We start from the raw sequence: 13,395 nt of genomic DNA on the forward strand, positions 1-13,395 counted from the left end.
TCCGTCTGTGTCTGATGAACGCTTCCGGATCTGGTCAACATGTCGTCGAACGACACCGTCCTCGGTAGCCACAGTGACTAAACGGGCACCACTCGTCGATTTTACTTTGCCTGGTGTCCACTTTTCTCCTATGCCGTAGTTGCGCACATAGACGGCATCTCCAGGGGCGAAGTACCAACTGGCGGAATCAGCCGCTGGATCCTTGGGCTTTTCGTGGCTCCTGGGAGGAAGACACATATCTAGTCTTGTACGCAAACGGTACCCAAGAAGAAGTTCAGACGGTGAAAACCCTGAAGCCTGTTGCGAATTTCGGTAGTTACAAAGAATTCTAGCCAAGGCAGTTTCCAACTCCACACCAGGCATTCTCTTCAAGCCCTCCTTGATAGTTCTCACTGCCCGTTCGGCGAGACCATTGCTTTGAGGGTGATAAGGCGGGGTGCGAATATGCTCGATTCCATTTTTCTGCACAAATACAGCAAACTCTGAACCGATAAAGGGCGTACCGTTATCCGTAACTATGGTGCGGGGCAAACCGAACCTGCTAAACAAGGTTCGCATGCAATCGGCAGTTGCATTAGCGGTTGCTCGAGATACTGGAATGGCTTCTATCCAATGGCTGTGTGCGTCGACGATTACCAACAACATCTTGTTTGCAATGGGCCCTGCGTAGTCGGCATGCAGCCGTGACCACCTCTCTCGCGAAATCGGCCAGCTAACGGGGTTCCGCGCAGGTGGCATGGGCAGAGCCTGCACACAGCTTCGACAGTCTGAGACCATTCTACAGATGTCTCGATCTAAACCTGGCCACCAAAATCTAGCCCTTGCCTCTCGTACGATAGCGAACGCTTCTCGAGCAGAACGGGACAGGCTCACAAGATACAACGACATCACCAGTGCATATTTGAACGCCAGAAGGATATACCCCCCGCCGAGTCCCAAATTGAACAGGAGGCAGGCCGTCGCCTGGCGACAACTCCAGACAAACACGTTCCCTAATCCATTCCGTCTCAAACGCATCTTCCCAGATAAGCATCAGGACGACACGTGCAAATTGTGCCAGGAAGGACCAGCAACACTCAAACACATGCTGTGGGAGTGCAATGTAGTTATAGGAGGGATGGCAGTTACTCCGGAGACCCTGTCGTCGAGGTGGGCCGCCGCTCTGCGCAGCTCAGACCTCGGAATCCAGACGTGGGCAGTCCAGCAAGCCCGTGAGGCGGCGTTGAGGCAGGGCCTTGACGTTCCTCCATGGGAGACCTGAGCCCGGGTCGCGTTAAACCTTGCCGGACGTACAAGAAAGTTGTATCCATCCATCCATCCATCGCCCTTGTCTTCATGGTAGACGCCCCCTGATGAGACTCGTGCAGCATCTTCAACAGTTTCCCACGCGCCTCCCTTGGTATCACCACACGATGGCCCCAGTACAACAGCCCCTTCTCTACAGACAATTCGTGTCGTCTTTTCCAGAATTCCGCCATTTCTCTGCTGTCATCTTCTACGACGGAGGGCCACCCTTCAGTCACGTACCTGCATATTGTCTGCAAAAAACCGTCAGCTGCTGCGAGTGCTTGAATCTCCTGGTGGGAAACCGCTGACTGGTCCCATTCGTCTATGCTAAGCACCATTTCCGACAGATCTTCGGTTTCCGCTAGCGGCTCCTGCAGCGATTGAGGCAAACGGCTTAGAGCATCAGAAATTAGCATCTGTTTGCCAGGTTTACAGATCAGCTTGTACTGGTATGCCCCGAGCAAAAGCGCCCAGCGCTGAATTCGGGCTGCAGCCATGACAGAAGTTTGACGATCCTGTCTGAGCAGGCCCAACAAGGGGCGGTGGTCCGTTACAAGCGTGAACTCCCGTCCCAACAGGTAATCGCGGAACCGTGTCACGCCAAATACCAGGGCTAAGGCCTCGCGCTCAATTTGGGAGTATTTTCTCTCTGCTGAGGTGAGCGTTCGTGATCGGAAACCAATTGGCCTGTCTTCACCATTTATTCGATGGAAAAGGGCAGCACCGGCACCGTAAGGTGACGCGTCGCATTCCAACATCAGCTCAAGCTGCGGATTAAAGTACGTTAGCACTGGGGCTGAACACAAAGCATCCTTGGCCTTCTGGAATGCCGCGTCTTCTTTTTCATGCCAAACCCATTTTGCACCTTTTTCAAGAAGGCTGTACAAGGGTGAAAGTATAGTGGAAAGATTTGGCAAAAACTTGTTGTAAAATGTAACCATTCCCACAAAGGATCGCAACTCAGCAACATTCCGCGGTGAAGGGGCTAGCCTGATTGCATCCACGTGCTTCTCGAGTGGATGTAGCCCTTCAGCATCGATACGATGGCCAAGATATGTCACTGATTGTTCACCAAACTTGCACTTGTCGGCACGAAGCTTGATACCGTTCTCGCGGAAACGCTGTAGCACAGCTTGCAGGTTTACGTTTTCAGCCTCGCTGCTCTCGGCTATCAGGACGTCGTCTAGATAAGCCTGGGTCCCTTTTAGTCCTTGCAGCACAGATTCAATTTTCCGTTGGAATATCGCTGGAGCTGATGCGATGCCAAACGGTAACCTGTTGTAGCAAAAGAGCCCGTTTGTGTGTTTATCACTGCTAATTTCCGCGAATCTTCATCTAGCTCGACTTGATTGTAAGCATCATGAAGGTCTAAAATACTGAATTTTTTTTTTCCTCCACACAGGTTTGCAAAAATATCGTCTATGACAGGCAGGGGGTACTGCTCAACATCGCACACAGGGTTTAGTGTAACCTTGAAGTCCCCGCAAATACGCACTGTTCCGTCCTTCTGGTGTTGGGCTGCTGAGCACGAGGTTGCGGGATCGAATCCCGGCCTCGGCGGCCGCATTTCGATGGGGGCGAAATGCGAAAACACCCGTGTACTTAGATTTAGGTGCACGTTAAAGAACCCCAGGTGGTCGAAATTTCCGGAGTCCTCCACTACGGCGTGCCTCATAATCAGAAAGTGGTTTTGGCACGTAAAACCCCATAATTTAATTTAATTTTTTTCCGTCCTTCTTCAAAACTGGCACGATGGGCGTTGCCCATTCGGAATGAGGGACTGGAGATATTATGCCAGCTGACACTAATCTGTCAAGCTCCTTAGACACTTTATCACGAAGTGCAAAAGGAATTTTCCTTGCCTTGAAGAACTTGGGGTTCGCTCCGGCCTTGATGTGCAGTCGGGCTGGCGGGCCTTTCATGAGACCAGCGCCTTCTGTAAAAAGGTCGGAGTGTTGCTGGAGCAGCGTCGGCACGTCCTCCAAGGCTTGTTTTGGCACAGGAGCCGTCGAATACACGCTCAGCACCTGAATGCGTTCGTCTGTTAATTTTTTCAGCAGGTCCCGACCGCATAGACTGGGGCCATTGCAGTCTAAAACTGTCAGACTGCACTGCACTGTTGTCCCGTCGTACGAAACTGGCATTGTCAGTGCTCCCAGAAGCGGCAACTTTCCGAGATAGCATGAAAGCTGCACTTCCGCCTTTTGTAGCTGCAGCCATCGGTGAGAGTGCAATTTGTAAATGCTCTTGGGAATGACACAAACAGGGGAACCAGTATCGATGTCCATCATTATTTCAATGCCATTCCACGCGAACGATTTCCTGATGGGCGGTATGAGAGAGCGCGTGGTAGTCAAGGACCAGATTTGTGACGCGTTGCTATCACTTTCTTCGCTTTCCGTCGCCTGAGCAGTTACTGCTAGCATTTTGCATGGTTCATTTGCCGCACACATTCTCGCTAAATGCCCTGGCCGTGCACACTTGTAACATTTCCGCTTGATTAGTCGACAAGCATTGGTCTTGTGACCACGTCTACCGCAACATTTGCATTGTTGCACGCCTTGCGACTTCGCGCGCGATTCGTATTGCCCAGAGAGCTTTAGCAATCTTGCTTGTTCTTGGTCTGTAACAATACCTTGCGAATCGCGTTCAGCGCTCTCTGCGGCAAGGGCAAGAGCCTCGGCTTCTTCAAGATTCAGATCTTTCTTCGCTAGCAGCTGCTTCTGCGCATTCTTGGATCTGACGCCGCACACAATACGGTCCCTTATCATTCTGTCCAGCATAGTTCCAAAATTGCAGTTGTGTGCCATCTGCCGTATTGCCACTATGAATGCATGTACAGATTCCCCTTCTTGCTGGCAGCGATGGAAGAACTTGAAACTTTCAGAAATTTCATTAGGTACCGGGTCGTAGTAGCTGTTTAACGTCTGCACAACTTCTTTGTAGGTCAGGACGTTAGGCTTTCGCGGGGCTACCTTTCCGTTCAAAATTTCTATTGTCCTTGTTCCAAGCGCAGCTACCAGCAGGGCTCTTTGCTTAGCATCGTCCTTCACATCATTCGCTTCGAAATAGGCTTCAACCTTGACTAAATACGCCTGCCACTTATCTTTTTTGTCTTCAAATTCCGGTAGCCTGTGTGCCATGGTCGGTGGTGGGTTCCTTCTGCTTGGCTTCCTTGCTGCAGCAGAATCCTCGTCGCCACTGTTACGTTCTACCGGCCAAAGGCCGGCAGCTACGCGATGAAATCCAGGCCGATTCGCAGAGCAAAAAGACGGCGCTTTATTTCCAGCTCGGAAATATATATAGAAGAGAAAAGAGAGAAAGAGGGACCATAGACGCATGCGCGGAGAGGCGCACGTGGCTCCGAATAGATTATCTGCAGCACATTGGTAGCTTCATTTCGATGGGTGGATAGCAAGGATGTGCATTGATATTTCGGTGTATGCTGAAAAATCCGAGGTGCTTAAAAAATATTGAATAGTCCCTGTGTTTCCTTTGGATGTTAAATCCAATAAGTCAATCAAATCAATTGTCTCTTACATCAAGCTTGTTTCTAACATCCTTACATTTTAAAATCCTTTGCCCCAAGATGTTTGCTTGTGAACAGTGAGAGCCTGAGCCTGAATTTATAAGACACAACAGTGATTATATTTAGGTGTGAAACTTTTTAAAAGGGAAATAGTAATGCTGTTCTGCAGGTACTGAAAACAGTCAGACTTCTGGAGGGATATATGTCCCTTCAAGAAAATGTAGCATTTTCAGTTTTTTCGGTAATTTAGTGTTGTGTTATGTTGGGTTTAATGGCGCATAAGCAACTCAGGCTATCATGCGCCAAACGCAAGGTAATTTAGTGTAGTGACTAAATTCTCACTTTTTGCGGTATTTGTAGTAACCACGATTTTGCTCTCTGTAAAAGCTTGTTCACCTGAATAGGATGCTATAATTAAATATTTACATTGTTGGTTCATCTAGTGAGTGCTTTCTGGTTTTCGCTTTACTACTTTCTTTGTTTTTTCAGTTGCTGAGGAAAGAGAATCTTGATTTAAAGTTGACTCCATACTGTGTCCTTGCTACAAGCACGAAACACGGTACGAACGTGTATTATTCTGCTTCGTTTACATATCTGACATACTGGTATAGTCTATTCATGCATGTTGCAGCCGAGCAATTGCTGCTCTGTCTTAAGATTCATGCACGAAACTGATAAATTCTATAAAAGTTTCTCCAGTAATGTGTGGGCCATAATTAAAGATCGTTATTTGTCTGACTGGTGTCTTAACACACCTAGATTATGTGGAAACTTATTTGAAGATCCTCAGAAAACTTGCTCATATCAGCGTCATTGCACACATTTTTGCTGGACATATTTACAACACTCCTTGTTTTTGGTTGAGGTGTAACAAGGTTACAAATACTTTTCAAGAGTTTCAATTCAGCCACCTTGCGCAGCAATAATTTCTTTGGCCCAGTGGCACAGTCTGTCCTTCAGGCAAAAATGCAGTGGGCTGGTATAAAATGTAAGCAGAAATAGGGAAGCATGACAGAGCACAGCGTAAGTCGTCTCTTGCAGTCCTTGTCCTTTGTGCTGTACGTCGTTTTTATCATTATTACCAACTAGCCCAGCAACCACCCTTGTCCTCCAGAAAACATGTCGTCTCCTTGTGAAACAAAGTTTATCTTTGTTGCCAAGCAGGCCGTAATGTGTTGGTAAGCACAAGGAGGTTGCACTTAGTATATCAAAAAGGACAGCTGCCTGAGCATTTGTAGCTTGCAAGAAACTAGAGTGGTCACAAGTTATCTCTGATGAACACACACCTAGCAGACTCCGTCACAGTTAATTCCACTGGGTAGCTAGACAGGCCATGCCTAGCATTGCTGCAAATGACTCATCAGATGCAGTATCTGATTCCAAGTTTCGGCAGACGTGTTAGCCTGCAAGCACATTTATTCTGTTGCAGAGGAAAGACAGCCAGCTGCACTTTTTGTTTCTCAAGAGCCATTTAGCTCCAAGCAAAATTATGTCTGTCCTTTATTTGCAATTGAGAGCTTTTTTGTGATATCAAGCACTTTCACGTTTACGCTTTGCACAATTCGTGTCTTCTACGAAATAATGTTCAATATGAATGCGACATGCAGTGTAGAATCAAAAAGGAAGTGCTGCGGTAAATGTGTGAGAGCTTTGCCATAGTGTACGCATCTTCATGCCATTAACCTGTATACAGAAGTACTGGTGTATTTCAATAAATAAATCCACACATTTGGAGACTTGCATTGCAGCACAATGCAAGTCTCCAAAAACAATTTTGTATGTACCTACATTGCATCATCACAGCGCACGCTGCCGCACACTCATGACTTTCTCTTCGATGTGCGGTTTCATGGCAAAGTGTCTTGCAGTGTCATAAAACTGCGCCTCGAGGCAAAATTTGTGTACAAATCACACACTGACTTTGTGTAATCTCCTTGGTTGTCTGGTCCAGGTAATACGAGTACCAGTGCAGTATTTATGATAGTACTACTTCTGCCAGGAAGACATTTGGCAATGACTTTTTGAAGTTATACATTGTAAAAAATGAATGTGAAAGAACAAAGAAAGAACAGCAAATTTCTATTTTTGTTACAAAACAATGTCTTTTGATGGAAGAAACAGATGAGTTCATTTTAAAGAAATGGCCTTTACAGTTTACGATCAAAGACAGACTTTTTCTTGATTTTGACAGAATTTGTTCCCATGCTGCTAAGTGAAAAATTTGTCCTCAGTACTGTGAGCAAAATTAGATTTGTTCATCTCTTTGTTATCGTCAAGTAACATTTGTGTGCTTTTTCACTTGCTAAGCAAGTATATATAGGCAGATCCCACACGTACGAGCCAACTGGTCTTAGTTTATGAATAATACCCCTGACACACGGGCACTCTAAAGTCCTTTAGGTAAGGGGACATCTACCGTAAAGGCGTTCAAGTGCAGTGACACACGACAAAGGAGTATCTCCTTTACGGCAAAGTTCCTTTTCGGGAAAGGAGATCGTGCAACTACTTTTCGAACGGAAAAGGAGTTACTCTCGCACACAGCGTGCACAACTCGTCAATAGAAGGAAACCTGCCACACAACTACGGTGCCCATAGGTATTTTTTTTACCTAGCGAAAATATTTTAATTGTTAGCGGTAATACAATTTGTCGAATAGTGAAGATTTCCTCTAGCTATACTCTCAAACGCTCGCGTAACGTCGCTAGTGCCGCCATGTTGAATTCCGGCAGTGTCATCGTCGTTTGCTGCGCGCATGTGGTGTGTTCACGTCGCGAGATGGAGACTGCACAATCAGCGCCCGCAGGAAATACCCAGAAGAAACCACAGTTGTTGGAATAACATATTGAATAAAACGCGTTACGCCTGCGCGCACAGAGGAAGGGACGACAGAAACGTGGGCATCACCAGAATAAACAGCACGCACAGCAAAACATTGGCTGCACATAGTTGCTGGACCAAGTTAAATGGCTGCTAACAACGCAAAAACACGAATAAAATAAACGTCTATAAGCATTATTAGCCAACAACAATGAAAAAAAATATTTTTAGGTTCTGCAGTAGCTAAGTGTAATTAAATGCGCAGCTTTTTAGGAATGTTTTCTCTCTTCTGGCTTTAACAGCCAGCGCTATTTTTCTTGCGGCGTTCATCTGAGGAACTACCTAAAGAAGTTTAGTGCGGTGCCGCGTGTCATCGGCGCGACTCCTTTCTGCAAAGGGTCCTTCAGAGTAGCAAAAGGGGTTTACTGGAAAGGACTTTAGTTTTGCCCGTGTGTCAGGGGTATAAGATGCAGATTCAATCAAGGCGAGTATTGCTGCTTAGAGCATGGCTATGTAAGCTTGTAAAGTGGATACGTGGATGGTGTTGCGTAGTACCAGGTTTCTTGGCACCAGATGTCTTGTGAGGCTGTCACCTCTCATATGTTCTATACAACATGCTCATCTGTACGTGTATGATCTCTTACAGCCGCATTCCAACCTTTGACTCTTTTGTACTACTGCATAAAGATGCAGTTATTAGGGAGTAAAAGTTACTCCCTTAATGTAATAAACTAGAAGAGTGGCAAGCTGGGCAAGTTGGTTAAGGTTTATGATTAGCAGCAGCACAAAGGACAAGAACGAAGCGAGACGTACATGTCGTCTCGCTTTGTCCTTGTCCTTTGCACTGCCGCTAATCAGGCATAAACACATTTTTTCTGTAAAGTTACAGAAAACCAAGAAATAGATTAGTTTGTTGAAGTCACAGAAAAACAAACTAATAGAAAACAGAAGAGAAAAGAAAATATATGTTACAAAAATTGCCATACTTTCCCTGTTTCTTTTTCTCACAAATTTTTTATTGTACTTATGAGCACAATGGAGCACCCCAATGTGTTGTCTGTTTCTGTAATAACATGGTGGAAGTAGTTGTTGCTTTCTGTTAAAGAAACAAAGAGTTGTAATATTTTTTCATGCTAGCACACTGTATTTGCTCAAGGTTTAATAATAACCCGTTGCTTTTGTATGATGTGGGCAGTAAGAGAACGCTATTGTGCTGAAAACTTTGCCATTTTTTTTCCCACCTGCAGCCATTTGAATATTTCTGTGAATGTGTTTAGGATGTGAAAAAGTGTACCATGCAACACAAAACTAATTGTTCTCTAATATACATGTATTCCTCTCTGTACTGTTGTGTTCCTTGCAGGCTTTGTGCAATACATTGAATCAACATCTGTCGCTGACGTCCTCAGAACGGAAGACACCATTCAAAAGTTCTTCAGGAAGCATGCTCCCTCTGACACGGGCCCATATGGTATCTCTCCAGAAGTGATGGACACGTACGTCAAGTCATGTGGTGAGTCTGCAAGCTAAAATCTGTAATAACATTTAAAGGAAGGATATTGTTTTCGATTATTTTAAGTTTGCAGCTTCAAGGACTCCCAGTCAGTACAGTATCTACGAGACTGGTATTCTCCAGTGCTCTTAGATACTGTGGTGTACTGTGGTTAGGTTTTCTAGCGCACTTGATTTGTAGAAGACTGTAGCTGACTGTGTCTGGACCTGGTTAGATTGCCCTGCATTTAAGTAATTAGTGGTTTCAGTAAGAATGGTTTAATTTCATTTGGCCTCCCCTGCTCCATGTTTGAAATTGCTCATTCTCGCTTTCATCTTTTTGCAGCTGGTTACTGCGTCATCACATACCTGCTCAGTGTCGGTGATCGGCATCTTGACAACTTGCTTCTGACAAAGACAGGTGTACCATCATTTGACTACTTTGCAGGGACGCAACGTTTGTGGCATCTCTGAAATGTGCAACTTACTTTTTCTTGGACAGCAGGTGCACTCATGTGCCTGCGTTTACTCACTGCACAGTTCTTGTGTGTGAGCTCCACTATTAGAGAGCTTGGCATTGTTGTGTTGGTAACAACATTGGCAACGAGAAGAATGGAAGGGAGGGTGGAGGTGTTGTGTGTTTGCATCTTTTGGCCTTCCATTCTAAACACTTCTGATTTGGCGTCATCCATGTTGCTACAGTGTACATCATTGACAGCAGTTTTTGAAGCTTGTGCAACAAATTTTCGGTGTTGATGACTCCTTGACCAATGATTGCTGAGACCTCTTGTCCACTCTCATTGACATTAGCCTTTCACCATGTCAAGAATTAGACTAGTGTAAACAGTAAGAAAAATAAAAACACATTACAATATGAAGCCAGGGGCCTGTGGCACTGTGTGTAAATAGTTTGATCATTAGGCCCACCTTTTCTACAAAAGTTTACCATAATACAAGAAAGACCATTTTGACAACATGGACGAAAAGATTGCCTTTGGGAACTACATTTCAAATGTTGCGAGATGTCGCAATTTAGGGTACAGCATAAACATGAGAAACTGGCCACGCAATGCCTCATGACCTCGAGCGTGCCGGAATCATGGAAGAACGCTAACATAATCCTAATCCATAAGAAAGGGGACGCCAAAGACTTGAAAAATTATAGACCGATCAGCTTGCTGTCCGTTGCCTACAAAGTATTTACTAAGGTAATTGCAAATAGAATCAGGAACACCTTAGACTTCTGTCAACCAAAGGACCAGGCAGGATTCCGTAAAGGCTACTCAACAATAGACCATATTCACACTATCAATCAAGTGATAGAGAAATGTGCAGAATATAACCAACCCTTATATATAGCTTTCATTGATTACGAGAAAGCGTTTGATTCAGTCGAAACCTCAGCAGTCATGGAGGCATTAAGGAATCAGGGTGTAGATGAGCCATATGTAAAAATACTGGAAGATATCTATAGTGGCTCCACAGCCACCGTAGTCCTCCATAAAGCAAGCAACAAAATCCCAATAAAGAAAGGCGTCAGGCAGGGAGATACGATATCTCCAATGCTATTCACAGCGTGTTTACAGGAGGTATTCAGAGACCTGGATTGGGAAGAATTGGGGATAAAAGTTAATGGAGAATACCTTAGTAACTTGCGATTCGCTGATGATATTGCCTTGCTTAGTAACTCAGGGGACCAATTGCAATGCATGCTCACTGACCTGGAGAGGCAAAGCAGAAGAGTGGGTCTAAAAATTAATCTGCAGAAAACTAAAGTAATGCTTAACAGTCTCGGGAGAGAACAGCAATTTACAATAGGCAGCGAGGCACTGGAAGTCGTGAGGGAATACATCTACTTAGGGCAGGTAGTGACGGCGGATCCGGATCATGAGACGGAAATAATCAGAAGAATAAGAATGGGCTGGGGTGCGTTTGGCAGGCATTCCCAAATCATGAACAGCAGGTTTCCATTATCCCTCAAGAGAAAAGTATATAATAGCTGTGTCTTACCAGTACTCGCCTACGGGGCAGAAACCTGGAGACTTACGAAAAGGGTTCTACTCAAATTGACGACGACACAACGAGCTATGGAAAGAAGAATGATAGGCGTAACGTTAAGGGGTAAGAAAAGAGCAGGTTGGGTGAGGGAACAAACGCGAGTTAATGACATCTTAGTTGAAATCAAGAAAAAGAAGGGCAGGACATGTAATGAGGAGGGAAGATAACCGATGGTCATTAAGGGTTACGGACTGGATCCCAAGGGAAGGAAAGCGTAGCAGGGGGCGGCAGAAAGTTAGGTGGGCGGATGAGATTAAGAAGTTTGCAGGCACGGCATGGCCACAATTAGTACATGACCGGGGTTGTTGGAGAAGCATGGGAGAGGCCTTTGCCCTGCAGTGGGCGCAACCAGGCTGATGATGATGATGATGATGATGATAAACATGAGAACCGTCTCCATGGCGCCATACCTGCGCATAAGCTAAAGTGACTATTACTTGAGCAAACTTTCAGGAGGCAGTCACTTTGCCCACGCACGTTGGCATGCTGTTGTTCTATGCAGCTGTAACATCTGAGCAGACAGTCTGCTCTTCGTGTTTGTAACATACCAGATAGCGATGAAAACTGACTCGCAAGGGTCACCTGTGTCTCTGAGCTTTTGTCAGGTAATACAGGAGGTCAAACTTAAGTCAGAGGGCATTGATTTTTCTCTCCAGGAAAGCTATTCCATATCGACTTTGGCTACATATTGGGCCGGGATCCTAAGCCACTGCCACCACCAATGAAACTGAGCAAGGAGATGGTGGAGGCCATGGGAGGCATCAACTCAGAGCACTACCAAGCATTCCGCAAGCAGTGCTATACAGCATTTCTGCATCTACGCAGGTGAGCCAGTGCTGTGATGGGTTCAAGTCAATGAGGTGTTCAGCTGCTGTATGCAAACTCAAGTGGCTTGAGTCCAATCTACACCAGCTGCATTTTGACCGGGACTGGGTGCCAGTTGCTGTAAAAAGTTATTGCTGAAAAGTTATTGCCTTTATATGTGAATATTTTCAGGTGATGGTTCTCTGGAGTGTCCCAAGAAAAATAAGACTGTTTCGGTGGTTGATAATTAGACCTTAGTGATTATGCTAACCTTGCAGTTAACACCACTGTTTTGTAGGGAATTTTAAGGTGGTGCTGCTAGGAAGATTCACGCAACTGCTCATATCTTTGTACGGAACTAAACTTCTTGATTATACTAGCAGTAAAGTTTTCACTGTAAAAAAATTTTTATGCAGCTCAGGCTGAAGCATCTTGCATAAATGATCAGTGCAGGGAAAATCACCCATGGTAACATTCAAACAGTCATTGTGTGAAAGTTGCAGCCATCTTCAATGTGGAAGGGAATTGCTGACATGCAAACATTCAGACCCTTGTTTTTTTTTCAGGCATGCTAATCTGATCCTGAACCTGTTTTCATTGATGGTTGATGCAAGCGTACCTGACATTGCACTTGAGCCTGACAAGACTGTGAAGAAGGTAAAGTTACCACAAGAAACATATTATCTTTGTAATACCAAACATTTTGGCCAAGACAAAGCAATTGTTAAAAACACCGCAGTAGAGATAAATGCATTATTTTTCTGGCAACACATTATTTGTGCTGGCGACCATCAAAAATAGTCACGAATAAATTTTATAAATTACTCTAGGGCCCACTTTGTTGCAACTGCAGAATCGAAGCTAGACGTTGCTCAAGGCATGTCTGCATGGTAGCAGTCCCGAGACTAGCATTCGTTTTGAGATATTCTTGCCCAAAAAGTCTGTCACAAGATACATTTATTCCAACATTCGTATCAACTTTATTTTTTTCTTTCTTCTGTAAAAAAATGTGAAAGTATAGTTGTTCAACTTGAAAGTGATTTATTTATATTGGGGTTTCACATCCCAAAGCCAAACTGTGGCTATGAGAGACACCATAGCAGACGTCTATCATATGATACTACAAAGGGCATTGCTGGGTTGGCTTTTTTTGTTTATACGAGATTCGCGTTATTTATACTGGAGGTGTTTTGTGGTGAGAACTTCAGTCCCTTTGTTCTTGACTGCCATCTTCGTGTGTAGGTGCAAGACAAATTTCGGCTGGACCTGACAGATGAAGAGGCAGTTCACTACATGCAGAATCTGATTGATGTCAGTGTCTCAGCCGTCATGCCAGCGCTTGTTGAGCAGATCCACAAGATTGCTCAGGTGAGAGCCAAAGGCTTAGCGAACGTTCTGTGTTGGGACTG

General features: G+C 45.0%; 1 protein-coding gene across 4 annotated transcripts in view; it reads left to right on the forward strand.

Annotated features, from left to right (window-relative positions):
* Positions 1-13,395, forward strand: part of Pi3K59F (phosphatidylinositol 3-kinase 59F) — a 48,802-nt gene that overhangs the window by 34,568 nt on the left and 839 nt on the right. For all 4 annotated transcript variants that reach the window (XM_065445817.1, XM_065445849.1, XM_070531766.1 and 1 more), the window contains 6 exons: positions 5,306-5,375; positions 8,997-9,146; positions 9,471-9,545; positions 11,839-12,007; positions 12,553-12,643; positions 13,229-13,354. In XM_065445817.1, the coding sequence (XP_065301889.1) occupies positions 5,306-5,375; positions 8,997-9,146; positions 9,471-9,545; positions 11,839-12,007; positions 12,553-12,643; positions 13,229-13,354 (681 nt within the window). The remainder of the gene's footprint in view (positions 1-5,305; positions 5,376-8,996; positions 9,147-9,470; positions 9,546-11,838; positions 12,008-12,552; positions 12,644-13,228; positions 13,355-13,395) is intronic.

Source organism: Dermacentor albipictus, chromosome 1 (assembly GCF_038994185.2).
Source record: "Dermacentor albipictus isolate Rhodes 1998 colony chromosome 1, USDA_Dalb.pri_finalv2, whole genome shotgun sequence".
Taxonomy (NCBI): Eukaryota; Metazoa; Arthropoda; class Arachnida; order Ixodida; family Ixodidae; genus Dermacentor; species Dermacentor albipictus.